The sequence below is a fragment of the Vicugna pacos genome, chromosome 6, assembly GCF_048564905.1.
Source record: "Vicugna pacos chromosome 6, VicPac4, whole genome shotgun sequence".
NCBI lineage: Eukaryota > Metazoa > Chordata > Mammalia > Artiodactyla > Camelidae > Vicugna > Vicugna pacos.
Window position 1 is genome coordinate 83247586 of NC_132992.1, and position 17323 is coordinate 83264908.

A 17323-nucleotide genomic window follows, 5' to 3' on the forward strand; every position below is an offset into this window, starting at 1 on the left:
TATAAATAATGCTACTATGACATTGGGGTACACGTATCTTTTTAAGGTAGTATTTTCATTTTCTTAGGATATACACCAAGGAGTGGAATTGCCAGATCATATGGTAGTTCTATTTTTAATTTTTTGAGGAGCCTCCATACTGTTTTCCATAGTGGCTGCACCAGTTTACATTCCCGCCAACAATGTGCTAGGGTCCCCTTTTCTCCACATCCTCACCAGAGTTTGTTGTTTGTAGCCTTCTTGACCATGGCCGTCGACAGGTGTGAAGTGATACCTCATTGTGATTCTGACTTGCAGTGCTACTTTCATATGCAACAAAACCGGACATCCTCGCAGGAGCTACAAAAGTTGTAAAAAAGAAAAAGGGTTTTGGACAGAGAAGAAAAAAAATCTGAGGAAGGATAATTATTTTCACAGGTGCCCTCAGGAGAAAACGCAGATGAGGGTGAAGCTGTAGCTCTAATTAGCAGTTGGATAAATGTTGAGGATTATAGCACAGCAGGGTTTACATTCCATTTCCGGAAGCACAGCTCTGCAAGAAACTAAACGCACTGGCTGAGGCTCTCGCGGCTGCGTAAGTGTGACCCGCGCTGAAATGTTCCCGAGTCAACCCATTCCTTGTCCCTGTCTCCACAGTGCCAACCTGTCCAAGGCCGCCTGGGGAGCGTTGGAGAAGAACGGCGCCCAGCTGATGATCCGCTCCTACGAGCTTGGGGTCCTCTTCCTCCCGTCAGCGTTTGTAAGTGCCCGCTTGAATCTGCCAGATTGGTCACCAGGGAAACGGAGTGGGTGTGTGTGTTCCCTTCCTTCAGTCTCCATGACCTGCCCGGGGTCTAACCTGGGGCCCCTGCTTCAGCCACGGCCCCAGCCGGGGAGTTCATTCAACATTGGCTCTTCTGGGAGCACAGGATCGCTGCTCTCAGGAGGTGTACCCGGTTAGTGATGGAAGATACTGACTTGGGTGACGTTAAGAGCAATGTTTAAATAAGATTGGGAAGCAGGATGTGAAGATTTGCTTCAAGGTGGTAAGTGACAAGTCACCAAAGGAATGACTCAGCCAAATGCCCGACAGTTTAGGCCTGGGGGACTGGAGACCGCCCTCTGAGGGCCGTGGAGGGAGGCTGAGGATTCACGGCCAGTAGAGAAGCTGGGGGGAAAACGGCCTGACCACAAGCCCAGGGAGGCAGGGGAGCTCACAGCACCTGCTGGAGAGGAGGTCAGGGGGTCGCAAAGGGCACGTGTTATCAGACTCACGGGTAAGCCCCCAGAAGGCACCGCAGTGGAAGCCGTGTGTCTCTGTCAAGGTGTCCAGCGCAGCCAGCTTGACTCCTGGCTTTAGAACAGCGCGCAGTTTCTGCAGCTGAACACCCAAAGGGGCTAGTTTTCATGTAGGGACTGGGTTGTAAAAGCTGTATGTTTCAGTAAACACTAGAACCCCTCTTGGCCCAAAGCCATTCCCTCTCTCAGCAGCACACAGGCCCCTGGCCTCCGTCTCACCGCCACCCTTGCTCTGGGCTCAGGCTCGTCGGTGGATGCCGTCAGCTGCCCACACGATGTGATGCGCAGTGCCTTTTTCTTTTCCCTTCTTTGCCGCTTGCTATAGTTGGGTTTATAGTTAAACGCACACATGATGCAGCCCCATGGTAAACCACTGGGGCTGGACCAGAAGGTTTAGCCAGGGGAATGCCAGGTGCTTGTCCTGAGACTCAAATCCGGGACCTGTGACGTGTGGGTGTGGTCTCAGGGCGAGCGCCCCGCCCCGTCCCGCCCTACAGTCTCCTCCTCCCTGTTCCTTCTCTCACGTGCTCTGGGGAGGAGCTGCTTTCTCCCTTTCTCTCTCCTCCCCTGGCCATCATCACCTGACCTTTTCTCCTTCTCAGAGGGTTTCACCGCAGAACTGTCCTGGGGCCTCTCCTGAGGGCAGAACATAAGATTCTAGCACTTTGTGTTTCTTTCCTGCGCAAACAGCTGCTCACAGCTGAAGATCGCCACCGCCGTAGCCCCGCCAGCGGATGGTTTCCATAGACAGGGATGTGACCTCCCTAAGGTTCCACCCCGGAGTGGGATCCGGCCCTCAGACCTCTGTCTCACTGATCCTTCTGTGATTATTCAGCTGTATCTTAGGAAAGCAGTAAATTCACAACACTAGGTATTAATACTCAGTCCTTTGGTGTGATTATAGTGGCTGTAGCTTTGAACTGAGGCTAGAATTATCTCCCAGAATAACTTAAATAGTGGAATAAGTTCTGTGTCACTCTTGTTACGCTTTTGGTGTCAGCATTTGCAAAATTCTAGTCATTTCTAACTGTTCTGACCTGATCCCTCATCATGAAAATGATAATAGAAGAGTATACTGCACTTCCAGGACCTTTGCACTCTTAAGCTGCTAATTTTCTGCCTCCAAAAATGTTTCCAACTGTACATTGCAGGGGAGGCTAATAGAGGAAGAATGGATGTAATCATTTAGAATCCCCAAATTGACTCTTTGCTAGACTCCTATTCTGTACTTTTGAAATAAGAAAAAGCTCCACTCTAGTGCATTCTAGGTAAAATAGAGATTTAGTTATTTTTAGAGACCATTAGACAAGAATATGAAAAATGGGCTCCACCCCTCCTGTGCTGTGCCAGCAGATTCAAGGGGAGGCCCTGCGGGGTGACTGTGTAATTGACATTTTAAGGCAGCGGGTTCTCCATCAGTCGATTCCTTGGCATGTCTCAGCACACAGATCCTGGAACAGTGACTTAGGGCCGGCATCCTCCACAGCACCAAAAGGACCCACAAACTGCCACTGTCCTGTCATCAGACATTTTCCCATTTGGGCAGATGGTCATATCCTTCAGTGAATCATAGATGACTTGGCAAAGTGCTAAAATTAAGCGTTTGGACAGTACACTATTATCTGACCTTGCCTCCCAAGGAGCCAAGAGTCAAATTGAGCAAGAAGGTCATAGAAGTGAAACAGGCACCTTGTTTGAGACACTTCCGAGGTGCAAGCTGGGTGCCAAGACCTGTGAGGAAGGCACCTGGCCTGAGTGAGCAGAACCCAGAGAGCTCAAAGTGGGTATTCGTGCAAACGTGGGTCTGCCCTCCATGCCTTGCCTCTGTCCTTCCCAACCCCCATCGCCTGATAGGGGCCTGATTCCGGAAAGAGGGGCGATTGTTGTGAGCTCGGAAGCCACGCAAGAGGTCAGTGCTTACTGCCGGGGGTTTCACCGTAAGCGGGTTGATGAGTGTTTTATCTGGAGAAAGCAGTTCAAGGGGATTTTGCAACACAGGAGGCTTTGTCCTAAAGCTAGTATGTGTCATCTGTGTCACCTACTTTTACGAGGAGCTTCTGGAAAAGTAGTAGACCTTTGTTAGGCCCTCACGGAATTGACATTTATGGTTTTAACTTTGAGGGCAACCTGAAGCTCTGTGCCAGGAGGTAATTTGTCATCTTGCCGAGGTTAGAGGACCACAGAATGAGACACTTGGCCTGTGAAGGAGGGGCTGCCCAGCACAGCTCCTCTGTGGTTCCCTCCTCACTGCGCCCGGGCTCGTAACTGGACGTGCCGGCTGCCTGGGACGACCTCCTGTGCAGGCGGCCCACGGGCCCCTCGGGCCCCCTCGTTGGCAATCCCTGGGACAGGAGGAGGTGGAGTCTTGTCCTTAGGAAGCTCACGAGCAAGTTAAGGAAACAGACTCGAATTGTTACAGTGTGTGATGAGAGCTGGGGTGTGGGGCATTCAAAACATAAAGATTCTCAGAAGAGGGAGTGTGCAGCCTGCCCGGGGGGCTTGGGGAAGGCTTCTTCATTGAGGTGACTGGCCTGGGTCTTGAAAAATGAGTCTGAGCTCAACCAGCCATCAGGGGAGTAAGGCTTCCGGCCAGAGGGCACCGTGCATGTTGTATTTGAGAAACATCAAACAGTACCATGTGCCTGGAAGGGGCTGGCAGGTGGACCTGGGCCACAGGGTCAGAGTCCTGTTTTTTAAGCAAGGCTGGTGGTCTTATCAGGACAATTTTCAGAGGATTTGAATCTTATGAAACATACCTCCAATTATGATTTTAGTGTACTTTATATTATTCAAGGGTACTTGAGGATAAGGGCCTTGCAGGTATCATCAAAATCATCATCACTTACACCATACAATTATGAAATTCCGATTATTAATGAACTACTCTTAGCATTCACCCCGCTGTCCTAGTTCAAGGTGTAGGAAGTCACCCCCAACTCCTCCTCCTCCCCCACATCTGTTTAATCACCAAGCCTTGTCATTCTTGACTTCTGAATACTGCTTGGTAGTCTGTCACTTCTGGCCATCCCTGCTGCCACTGTCTAGGGCATGTCAAGTCCTGCTCCGGTGGCCTCCCAGCCCACTTCCTAGACCACCTCCCAGCTGCTCGGGGCCGGCTGCTGGAATGTGTGTAGACCACAAATTGGGTTGCCCATCCGCTTCAAGTCCTGTAGGATAGAAGCCAGGCTCTTTAGCGTGACTTGCTTCTCCCTTCCTGCCCTGACTCCTGGCTACTCGGGCCTGCCCTCCTCCCTCTCACTCCTGGCCTTTTGTGGTCCAGCCGCCCAGAGCGACTGCCACTCATTCTGAGCCAGGCCCCCCTGTGTTAGTCAGGGTTCTGCAGAGAAACAGAACCAACAGTATAGAGATATATGTAGAAAGAGACTTACTTTGAGGAATTGGCTCACAGTTTTGGAGCCCAAGGAGTCCCAATCTCTACCATTTATGAGCTAGAGACCCATGAAGGCTGGTGGCGTAGTTCCAGTCCGAGTCTGAAGACCCGAGAACCAGAGAGCCCAGGCTTTCCATCCCCGCCCAGCAGCCCTTCCTCAGCCTTTCCGTTCTTCTCGGGCCCCCCACTGACTGATGGTGCCCGCCCACATTGCGGGTGGAGGGATCATCCTTACTCAGTCCACTGACTCAGGTATCAATCTCATGCGGAGACCTAGAGTGATGTTTAACCAGTTATATGGGTATCCCACGGCCCAGGCAAGTTGCCGCATAAAGTTAACCACCACACACCCTTCTCACCAGCCTCAATCTGTATTAGGAATGACACTCCGAGGCCCTCAACCCCACCTGTGCTCATGTCTCCACTCCAGGTGCCCCTCCTCTGCACCCTACGGCCTTCGAGAACCTGGAGCTCTTCATGTGCCCCGGGTATTGTAATCGCTGACTCACTTGTGTCCTTGACCAGGCCGGGGCTGCTCTCACGCAGGGCCTGGCCCACAGGAGGCTCCCAGTAAAACGTCTGGTAGTTGATGCTGCTCCCTTGAAGCTCCTAGGGTGCACTCTGCCCTTCCTGTGGGGAGAGCAGTTGTGCAAACAGTGGCCGTGGAGTGGATTTAGTCCAGGGGGTGTGGGGTGTAGCAGGTGCTTAAATAGGTTTGTTAATCTCATCATAAGCAATTTGCAGTATGGAGTAGCTCACCTGTAGCTGTTTTGTTGAAATTAAAACATGTACACACACAGACTCTCTCACTGGAGTCTATTGCATTATTTACAAATGCCAATCCATGTGTATTCATTTAATGTCTTAATATTTTCCTTATTGGCCATAATCTCAAAATGGTCACTGACATTAATGCAGTTTGTTGTAAAATGAGGCCTGGTATTTTTTTCTTTAGGTTTCTCTCTCTGGTATCATCAAGATATACCTTTTGATATGTGTGGTTACACGTTGGCCAAAGATTTACTTAAAACCCAGTTTTGCAGTCATTCTTCTGTCTGGACATCTTCCAGAATCCAGATTCTTGAGATCAGCCCACCTTTGTGACTCTCAGGCAGAACTCCGTGTCCGAAACGCCCACGTTTCTGAGTTATCAGCAGCCAGAGTTGCTCCTTTTGTCCTTCCCCAGTGGGCCATCCCCGTCTCTGTGTTCCTGAACTCTGACTTGAGGCCAGCATTACACACAGTCAAGTTTTGTGCCCAGAACAGCATAGCCTTAAATGCTGCAGAGGCGGTCAGCGGTCAGTGACCCAGAAGGAACCTGGCCTCGCTCTCCTTTCCCCCAGCCGTCATCAGGACCTGTCACTCAGGAACCAGCGGCCGTGGGAAGTGACACTCTGGCTTAAAAACTGCAAAGGATGGGGCTCCTGCATTTCCCCTTCTTAATAATGATGCCATTTGTAACTTCTGGGATTGATCTGGAAGATGATAAGTCCCTGTTAACCAATTCCTGATTTGATCTCATTTTTTTCTGTTCTTTTTAAATGAATGAATCAGTAAACACTGTGTCAGGATCAACCTGCCTTGCTGTAGACTTGGAGTCAGTAGCTCTTCCTGTGATTAGGAACACTTTCGGGAGCTTTGGGGATTAATGTCGAGATGCATTGGACTGTGTAGCCAACATTTGGCTGTTGTGGCTACACAGTAGGTGCTTAATAAATGTTCATTTTAATTGAAGACTTAATTCTTTTGAGGTCTAACATCAAATTCTGAATTTTATAATTTTTTTGAGTTATCCCCTTAATGTAGGTGTATTTAACTTTTAGATTAGATTAATTAATTTAGGTTCAGAAAAATCTCCATGTAGGGAAGATCGTCTAATGATTTCAAACACCAGCAGCTGTATCCCAAACCCTAAAGCGTCTGTGAGTGGTTCAGGGAGATCAAGTTTTGTTTCTTTGAACTTGCATTTTGGTGTTTATTGAGCACATACTTTGTCAGGTGCTCTAGAACTCCTCCTACCTCTGGGAATAATGCATAAACCATCTCAGAATCATAGACCAACGTCCTGATCTCCTTCCCCAGGTGAGGGCAGCCGGAGCACCCCCACACTTGTCCTCTGTCTGAGAGCCGTCTCAGCCCCCGCTGAGCCCCGGTTCACTTGCTCCTGGGATGGCAGGTTCTCTTTCTTGTGATTGGAGTCAAAACTGCTTCAACCAAATCCCCAAGGACTTTCATTCTTCAGGTCTCGACTTTCTCTCTTCTCTGTTCTGGTTAAACCTTTTTATTGTCCTTCTGTTGCCAGAAATGGCGGTATTATATCTGTGGCTCTGACTGGTAGAACTCATAAAATTTACAAGAGCCACCACCTGCAGCCTCCCCCATCCTCCCCACACTAGCTCTGACCACCTGCCTTGGCCCCGCCCATGGGACGGGGGGAGGGGGGGCTCCCAGGGTTTCCCAGGAGGTTGCCGCTGGATGACACTGTTTCAAGTGGTGTTTCTTTGTAACCTCTCTTGTTCTCCCACTCAGCTAATAAAGCCACGGTCTGGCATTCCAATCCTGCCTCTCACCCGCCCACATTCAGTTGTCACCTCCTATCCTGTCTGCCCGGCCACTGCAGGTCACTGTCTCTCACTGCCTGGCCTCACTGATCCCGTGTCTCCCTCCTTGGCTCCCACCGTCCTTCTGAAGCTATGTCTCTGCCCACCTGTCAGGATCTGCATTTCTCCGCCTTTAAACCTTCAGTGGCTCCCTTTGGCCCACGAGATGATGTCCAGTGAGTGTCCTTGTGTGGCATCCAGGTCCACAGTGAGCTGAAGCAGCCTGCCTCCCAGCTCCGGCCCCCTCTTCCCTCCCTGGCGCGTGCGGGCGAGGCAGGCGGGCTGAGCAGCAGCTGCCGTTCGCTGGTTGTGTAGTCTTCTGCGCCTGCTCTGTGCTCAGTCAGAAGCTCAGAAATAACTCAGAAAGAGGAGAGACAGGATATAGAAGGACACACGGAGAGGTTCCAAGGACCGAGAAAGAGAACTTCCCCAGAGCAGAGCGTGAAAACTCAGGGACCTCAGCTCCGTAGGAACCAAAATGACAAGAGGATGGAGCTGGTTGTGATTGTTTACGGGCTGTTAGACTCGGGCCTGTTAACTTTACTTTGTGGGCCTCCTTTTTCTCAGCCGTGAAATGGGGACAGGATAGGATCATTTGAGAATTAAGGGTGGTTACCTGCGAGGTGTTTGCGGCAGCGCCCGGGACCAAGCAAGTGCTGAGCCCAGGCTGCGGTTCAGTGACAGCAGCAGCATGTCAACAAGCAGCCAGCAGAAGGTGGAAGGTGGAGCCTGCGTCTCAAGTAAACCACAGTTGTGATGTCCCCCGTGATGTTGCACTGTTACTTCTGAAGTGCACTCCTGCCCGCTCGCACAGTCAGCTCTTTGCTTCTCAAAAACCCATCCCTCTCGACTCTGCTTGGTTTACCCTCCTCCACGAAGCTTTTCACAAGCCCCTACCTGGAAACACTCGCGGGTGATGATACACTGCCTTCAGGAAGGACAAGGGAGCCATAACTCACTTCCTTGTTGGTCAGTCCATCTTTGATTAAATGTGCTCCTTCTAGAAGGTTCGTCTGCCATTACAGTTTATTTTAAATCGAAATATAGTCAATTTACAATGTTGTGTTAATTTCTGGTGTACAGCATAGTGATTCAGTTATGCATGTATATATTCTTTTTCATGTTCTGGTTTTCCTTATAGGTCATTACAAGGTATTGAATATAGTTCTCTGTGCTATATAGTAGGGCCTTGTTGTTTGTTTTATTACAGTAGTTAGTATCTGCAAATCCCAAACTCCTGATTTATCCCTGCCCACCCCGTTTTCCCACTGTTAACCACAAGTTTGTTTTCTGTGTCTTTGAGTCTGTCGTCTGTCTCTCTTTTGTAAATAAGTTCCTTTATCTTTCTTTTTTTTTTTTTTAGATTCCACAGGTAAGTGGTATCATGTTTTTCTTTCTCTTTCTGGCTTACTTCACTTCGTATGACAATCTCCGGCTCCATCCATGTTGCTGCAAATGGCATTATTTTATTCTTCTTTATGCCATTGCTGTTCTACCCAGGAAAATTTGATACCTTGTCTAGGGTTTTACTGCCTGAGGATGCTACTCAGATAGATGCAGCTAAAAAATAAATTACATCTCTAACTGAAATTTGAGCATGCTTCTTGTTCTCTGTGATTGAGCTAAGCCGCTAAAGCTGATCCATCACAGTGAGAACCAGCTCTTTCCGTCCCAAAGCTGATGAAGGGAAAAGCCGTAATTTCTCATGTGTGATTCATGTCCACCCTCTACCTGGTGTTTTATAAATGTATTGTCTTAACTGTCTTTTAAGTGTCCATGCCTGGGAGGGTGCCTTCCTCTGTTTTGTAGAATGCCAAGTGATACCACTGTGATATATAAATGATGATAATTAGAAGACAGCCTCAAATTATTTGACATCCAGATTGAAGGGGGAAGTGGTACTTTTTTTATACATAAAATACCCTATAATTTGGTTAGGAAATGGCATTCAAGAAAAAAGCGTATTGCTTCCTGCCAGACATGGATGGCTCAAAGCTGCTTGTGTGGGAAGTCAGATAACACAGATGGTGCCATGGGGCATCAGATCTGGTCTAGCCTTCAGCACTTACCCCCCGCTGTGTGCATTAAGAAATAAGATGGGCAAGCCAGGGGCTAAAGAAGAGGGAAGTCATTTTTACCTGAAACTCCACAAAGTATTTGATAATTAAAGTGGCATCTTTTTAAAAATGTCAAGAACCAAGGTTTCCAGAATTCGGCTCATCCCAGCCTGGTCTGCCTTAATGTTGCCTCTGTAGTTCTCAAGGAATCCTTCCTCTGTCTTGGCTCCTGGTGAGTGAATTTGAGACCATTTTGTTTGCTTAGTCGAAGGAATATGGGACCCCAAATCAGAACAGTGGGGTTCAGTTTCTGACCTGGCCACATAATAGCTATGCGGCTTCGGGCAACTAACCTCCAAACTTGTTTCCTCCTCTGTACAGTAGGAGCAATTATATCATAGAGAACACAATATACTTAGATTATACTAGGTCACATCCACTTGCCAGTCTTTGTTCTAAATAATTTAACCTCGCCATAGCCATTTAATAGATATGGAAACCCAGGCTGAGAAAGATTAAGTAACTTGCCCAGAGTTACACAGCAAGTAAGTGATGTACAAGTGAAAGATTATCAAAGTTATCCTCAGATCCAGAATGCATTGAAGATAAGATATGAGGAGGGACAGCAGTGCTGACCAGGAGGTGGCCTAGCAGCCCTCCGATGAGGGGGAGGGGTACGGGGGAGGGAGAGCTGCAGAGCCTTTTCCTCGAGCCCTTGGTCTGCCTGCTCCCTTCCTCCTCCGCCCTGCACCCAAATGTCCCTGAGTTTTATTATGTTTTCCATCAGTCCCTTTCAGATCCACTTTTTGTTGGTTTCTCATCCCAGTTCACCTCACTTCCATCTCGGCCTTTGTCGTGCTGATGCTCACACTGGCATCCCCAGTATCACCTCTAGTCCGTCTCTCGTCCTGTTGCAATAGCCTTTGGTCTTCTGGCAACTCCTGGGCTGGTCTGTCCTCCAGCCCATGCCAGTCTGCCTGTACCGTGGAGCATCCCTGTGCAAAAACCTGCAACTCCTCGCTATGTATCAAAGTAAAGGCATCACTCAGCCAGGGTCCTGTGACACCCTGGGTTGTAAGAGAAGGATAACCAGCTCAGACTTGCTGCAGATGGGGCTGAATCCAGGGGCAAGGGTCATGTCATCAGGGTTCAGTTCCTCTGATGTCCACTTCTGTTTGAAGGACATGAGACACCCCCTGCCCTCACCCCGTCCCCAGCAACAGCTCAAGGCTCACACCTTGCCAGGTGAGCTCCCCAGAGAAAGACTCGGGCCACCTGCTCTTCCTGAGTCACTATGGCCAGGAGCTGGGCCCAGTTAAACAGGTACAGGCCGCAGTTGTCCACACTGCTTCCCATTCACAGCCCTCTCCAGCCTGGCTGTCATGCTCCCTGCCAGGGTTCCCCAGCCCTCCCTTCTCTGCGTGCTTCACTCACCATCCCCCTGAAATGTCAGCTCTGTGCTTTTCCGACTCTGCCTTTGGTCATGCCAGTCTCCCCCTCATGTTGTCTCCTGCCAGCTCTCTGTTTATCAAAGTTGTGCCAATGTTTCAAGGCCAAACTGAAATGTTTTCTACAGAGCCTTTTCTTGACCTGCCACTGGTAAGAGGTCATTTCTTCCTTTTCTGCCAGGTGTCCATCCCATGCTGTCTTTCGCTGCGTTACTAACCACCGTCTTGGTAGGTGGTGCCACTCCATGCCTTCCTGTGGGTCTTCACGTGCACAAAGCACGTTCATGCACGTTGTTGCCTTTGCTTCTATGCAGACACCTGTAAAGTAAGCAGGGCAGAGGTGCTTTTATTCCGGTTTTGTAGCTCAGCATTGCTTAAACACCAATCATGCTCCAAGACTTGCGCTGGGTGCTGACATGAGAAACGTTAATGTGATACTATCCAGGAGCTTATTATTCTGATTTTACAAATAAGGAAATTGAAGCCTATGAAATAAGTGGTCAAGTGTCCCACTGACCATTTTTTCTAATTTCTGGAACACGCATGCTCTTTGCTGCTTTTGCAGATGCTGTTCCCTCCTCCTGGAACATTATTATTTCCACATTCACCTGACCAAGCCCTGCTCATCTTTAAAATGTCACTTTTTTAGGGAGGCTTCCACTGAGCGTCCCCTCCCCGCAAATCTAAACCAGACATACTGTTCTGTCTTCTAGTATGCCCGTTTTTCTTCATAGTGCTTATCACAAGCTGACTGCAATTTATTTTACTTTAGTAAATGCATTTGTTTAACGTTTCCCCACTAGACCAGACATCCCACAAGGACAGGGATCCTGACAATTGTGGTGACACCTGAACACTCAGTGCTTGGCAACCACACCAGACACACAAGGGGGACTCAAGAAATACTGTGTGGGGTGAATGGATGCAAACATGAGCCGTTCACACAGCTCACAAGTACCAGGACAGAGGCTCGAACTCAGATTGCCCAAAGCCCTGGTTAACTCAACTCTGACTCTTATGTGCCCATGAGCAGCCTCCCCTACTAAGTTTAAGTCATCACCTAAATAGGAACTGGGGTCCTAGCTCTGTATAGGAGTTCCTAGGACACTGGGGGCCAGGAGATGGGAGACTGAAGCTGGCGTATCAGGCGCCCACACTCCTGCGCAGGCCCCAGGTGAGAGGCAGTGGAATGTGTGCAGTGGCCTGTGGAACCTGAACTTGCACCCTGATTAAGATCCAAAATTACTACTACCCTTCTCTGGAGTTCTTGGAATAAGCTTTCCATTTTGGTAGGTCTTGAAAAGATCTCACTTGTATTTTCCTGTCACATCATACTGGAACACTTTCATTATGCGTGAAAGCAACTTTTATTTCCTCTTCACCAGAGTGAGCAGCCTGTTACTATAGCAATATTGAAAGCATTTTGAGGTATTTTTATACAGTGTCTTATACACATTCCCTGTAAACTGTACGTCGAGGTTAGTAGAAATGGGCTATACCATCCAAATTGTCTCTATTATATCTTTATATCCTTTATTAAACTTTTACAAACTGCTATAATTTATTTCCTAAAATTTGGACCTCTCTTATTTTTAGGAAAGAATAATTTGGGTGGGGGCAGTTCCTAAATACATTTGACCTATTGAATATCAATAATAGCTCTGAAATAACTTGCATTTTGTTGTGCCATAAAGATATCATTGCTTCTTGAGATCTTTTTCCAGAAAACGGGGATGCAATTATAGATTCCTTCTGTGTCTGTAGGGTCTGGACAGCTTCAAAGTGAAACAGAAACTCTTCTCGGGGAGCCAGGAGCCAACAGCCTCCTTTCCTGTGCCGTATGACCTGCCTCCAGAGCTGTATGGAAGTAAAGGTGAGACACGTGGAGGGAGACATGGGTGTGTGTACCAAAGCAGGAACACACGGGCCCAGGGGAAGCCACTGGGCTCTCAGTGGGAGCCTGGCTCCTGGAATGCTCTGGAAGCACAGGTTTGCACAGGCCCCTTTGCTGCCCTGCCACTGGAGCTCAGCTCTCAAACTGGCTGGTCTTGCAACTTCTCTGCACTCATTTTATTGTTGAGGACCCCAAAGAGCTGTTATTTACATGGGTTTTTATACCTGTTGATATTTATTGTATCAGAAAGTAAAACCAGTTAATTTTTCATTATTAATTAGCTTTAAGATAATTATATCTATATATGTGTGTGTGTATATATGTGTATATATATATAAATATATATATATAAATGATTATTTCCAGAGAAAGTTAGTGAGGAAGATGGCATTGTTTGCATTTTTTGCAGACCTCTTTACCATCTGGGTGAATAGCTGGATTCACGTAGCCCCTCTGTTGTGATGTCACATGTCACGTAGCCTCTGTACACTCATGAGAAACTGACTGACAAATAATGGCTTAGTGTTATAATGAAAATAATTTTGAGTTTACAAGCATCCCCACCACCCCCTTAAAAAGGCGTCCCCCAGGCCACGCTTTGAAAACTGCTACGCTCGATAGGACTTTAAGGGCAGCGACCAAGGACTTTTCACAGCAGAAAGTCAGTGGCAAGTCGGTGGAGGTTCTCACTGTGTTTAGAGGAAGGCGGCACCATCCACCAGCTGTCTGAAAGTCTTTGAGGCAGGTTCACACATAACCTAACTCACACAGGAAGAGGTGTATAATCGGAGCGAGTTTATTAGTTTAAACTGGCAGCGAATGCTGAATGTGAACGGGGAAGATGTGGGTTTGGACTGGAAAGTTTGATTGAGGTTCTTCCATTAATACTCCAAAATCTCAGATTCCCTAATAGCGTCAGCCTTGCCCAGTGGGTCCCTTCCTTCCCTGGACAGTGGTTGGGTTCTAGCCACCTCCCCGCCTTCACTCGCCCTCTGGCTTTCGTGGTGAACCAAACCTGCCGCTTCTGATGGACCCATTTATGCATCGGCACATCTGACGAAGCTCACCCCACCTCATGCCATCCTGTGCGCCATCCTGCCTCCTGCAGGTGACTGTTGTGTGGAGACTGACTTTGGGGAGGCATTCTTGCTCCCTTCTTTCCAAGCCATGTGCACTTTTCTGAGTCCTCTAAATGTGTTGTATATGCACGCATATTCATTTTTTACCAGTAGGATTATATAAGTTTTATCAGAATTTCGAGGAATCTGTGACCACTCCTCCCCACCCCCAACACACACACACAGGAAACGTTGCTTTAGATCCAGGCCATGTTTATGCACCAACCCAACAGTGAATTATGTGACCTCGGGCAGCTGTTTGTTTCCTCTAGGCCTTAATGTCATACATAGTTCACTGTTGCAGAGTGACCGAGAGAGAGCTGTGAAGCACTGAGCACGGCGTCCAGCTCCAAGTCAGCAGTCAGTTCCCGTTAGCCATTGTTCCTGTTACTAAAAGTCAGGGTCAGTTATGACAGTGGATTGATGTCACTCCTCATGACATCACGGTGAGCTGGCGGCAGGAAGAGCCTGAGGCTTGTGCAGGAGAGTCCCTAACGAGGTGTGATCCGGAGACCTTCCCCTCCTTTCTGGCTTTGTGCTCACCTTTGTCTTTTCTTTCTTTCTCTGGTCTTCACAGTCCGTCCTTCTTTTTCCTTCATTTTTTTTTTTTTTAACGTAAGTTCTCCTAACTAAACCTTGAAAGTGGGGACTCACTGTGATGGTCATAGGCTTAACCTCCTGGAGTTTGGCCTTATACCTACCACCCCCAGCCTGGAACCTTGGCTGGGACTCCACCCCCTCCCTTTAATCCTATCGTCCAGAAGACTTTGAAAGCAAGCAGGGAAGAGAGAGAGGAGTCTTAAAAATACCCTGAGGTCCCCTCAGTTCCAACAGAAAAAACATTCCCAAGAACTTAAAAGTTTACAACTGAGTAGTGGCTTAGACTGAGTAATGAAAAGAATAAACCTTTCATTTGGCCAGCAGGCAGAAGTTTTCCGTTGTTTAGCTGACTTTTCTATTATTTACACATTTGCTTTGAAATGCATACAAGTGAGACTGGAGCCTCTTTTTTTTTTTTATTGGTACTGTTTCACCTTCCACACTGCTTCAGTGGCACGTAGATTAATGCCAGTGATTCAGACATCACCATTTCCAATAAAGCCAACATTCAGGGTTAAAAACATCTTACCAAGATTTGGAAAAGTTGCATGGTTAAGAACATTGCAAAAGCACTTCGTTTGAATAAGTGATGTCCAAGCTACTGTGACGTGTAAGATCTCATTCAGTAATTTTAAAATCAGGAGACTGTACGAAAAGCTTAGCAGAGAAACACCTTGCTGTGAGCAAATCCCAGTTCAGTGCGAGAGACCACCAGGCTTCCTGACGCCAAGAAATTGGTCAGATAAAGCAAAAGCAAAGACTCAGCTACAGGTATGCCTTGCTTTGTGCAGCGCTCACTGCTTATTCTCTCTGCGCAGGTATGTCACTGAGAACCTACAGTGTGTTGTAGGTGCTTGGAATCTATCCGTGAACAAGAGAGACACAGATCCTTGCCCTCAAGTTTATATTACGCCTCATGAAAAGTTATGCTTAACCAAACCTGTTACCAGGAAAAGGGAAATAAGAATTACCTTGGTTCTTAGTCACCCGAAAAAAAAGAATTTTTAGCAAGAGACAGAAAGCGTGGTATAAGCAAGATTTTTATTAGTAAAGTAAAAAAAAAAAACAAAAGATAGTACACTCCCAAAAATTTGGAGCGGGCCAATCCAAGACAGGAAAAAATGGCACTGTTCCTTTGTTTTTCTGTCTTACATCCTGGCTTGGAGGCGTTTTTTTTGTGTGTGTGATTGATTGATTAGCGGCTCAGGTTCTTTGAGTGATCAGGCTGACCGACAGCTCAGGTTCCTGTGCACTAGCTAGCACGTCCATCCCCTTTTGGGCAGGTTCTTACCCATGAAGCACACAGAGAAACCTACTGGAGGGGGCTCAAACTGCAATGTTAATTACATTATAATGAGCATTGGGTCAAGTTATGCCGGGTCCTTCTCTTCTGTGCAGCTGCAGCATTTAATTTCAGCTGGCTTCCTTTGCTGGCCCTCGTTTAGAGAAAGAAAAAGTTTTTGGAGTCCCTTATCCTGAGTGCAGACGTACGGTTATTTTCTGGGTTGTTCCTTTCCTCTTCCTCTCCCCCTACCCAGTGCTCATTTCTATCTAACTGCCTAACAAACCCATTTTGCTAATAGGAAATGTATTTTTATAAGAAAACCTTTCTAAAGCACAATCACCAACATTTTAAATCACACACTATACCATGTATGCTACAGCCGTGGGGGGCTAAGTTCTGGTGTTACAAAGAGATGTGAGGTGCACCCAGTCCCTGACCAGAGGGATACACAGAGAGGACCCCCGCCCCCCCCCCCACCAAGGCTGTCCCCTTTCTCTGGCCTCCTGTTGCAGCCCTAAGCTAGCCTCACCTGGACTCTCATCTTGACTGTGCTGTTGTTTTATGTCCCTTCCGCTCTCCTCCCCCGGACGCCCCCCTCCATGCTGCTGCCAGGCTCATCAGATCACTCCGTCTCCTGTTTTAAGTCCTTCCATCGTGTTCCAGAAAAAAAGTCCATCTCTCATCCCTTTAGCCTCACATGGCAAACAGATTGTGTCAAGATCACCTTTAGAACGTGACGAGGATGCAAGTTGCCAGGCCCCAGGCCAGCTTGCTGGGGGGTGGGTCCCGGAAAAATATGCCAGCAAGTCCCACATCGGCCCGGTCAGGGAACAGCCACGTGGACATGCTGGACTTCAGGGTCCAGAGGCAGGGCACGCCCACTTGTCTGTCTGCCCCGCTGGACCTAGACTTGAGAGGCCCTTCATCTAGCAGAGTACCTGGCCTCTGACCATCACTCAGCAGGTGTTACATACACAGGCACGACTATCGTGAGGCAAGTTGTTCTCTCATGGGACAGTTGAGGATAGACTAATCTAAGCCAGCAACTGTTAATGCTGATTTCCAGTAGTAATGGGTAGAGCACAGCGGAATCACAGCCCCCTTCTTTTCACCTCCCTGTTGGCCTTCTTTGTGGCTTTCCCCCAAGGGAGTGGAGGGCCTTCCAGCCAGCCTGGGAAGGGATCAGCCCGTGAAATGCAGACATTTTGCTCATTAATAAAGCAGAGTATCGACATTTGCCAGCTGGGTGGTTACCAGGTCCTCACTTGGTCATTGTTGGCTAGTTTTGAGGGAGAGGAGTAATTATCCCTCAGTATCCTCGGGGGATTGGTTCCAGGACCTGCCTCGGATACCAAAATGCACAGATGCTCAAGTGCCATATCCATCTTCCGTATCCTCGGTTCTGTATCCACGGAATCAACCAACCACTGTATAGTATGCATTTATTGAAAAAAAAATCCACATATAAGTGAACCCTCGCAGTTCAAACCCAAGCTGTTCAAGGGTCCACTCTGAATGCAGTGGTGGTCTTTAAGGTACAGACTCACTGGCAAATGTCTGCATCACAGATCCTGCACTGGTGAGGAGTCTCTGATAGCTATTCACATGGCAGAGGTCGGAGTGCCCCTGCCTCGGGGATGAAGCAGAGCTGA

At 48.0% G+C, this 17323-nt stretch overlaps 1 protein-coding gene across 4 annotated transcripts in view; it reads left to right on the forward strand.

Moving 5' to 3' along the window:
• Positions 1-17323, forward strand: part of TDP1 (tyrosyl-DNA phosphodiesterase 1) — a 75728-nt gene that overhangs the window by 49840 nt on the left and 8565 nt on the right. For all 4 annotated transcript variants that reach the window (XM_072963588.1, XM_072963586.1, XM_072963589.1 and 1 more), the window contains 2 exons: positions 637-739; positions 12539-12647. In XM_072963588.1, coding sequence (XP_072819689.1) covers positions 637-739; positions 12539-12647 — 212 coding nt within the window. The remainder of the gene's footprint in view (positions 1-636; positions 740-12538; positions 12648-17323) is intronic.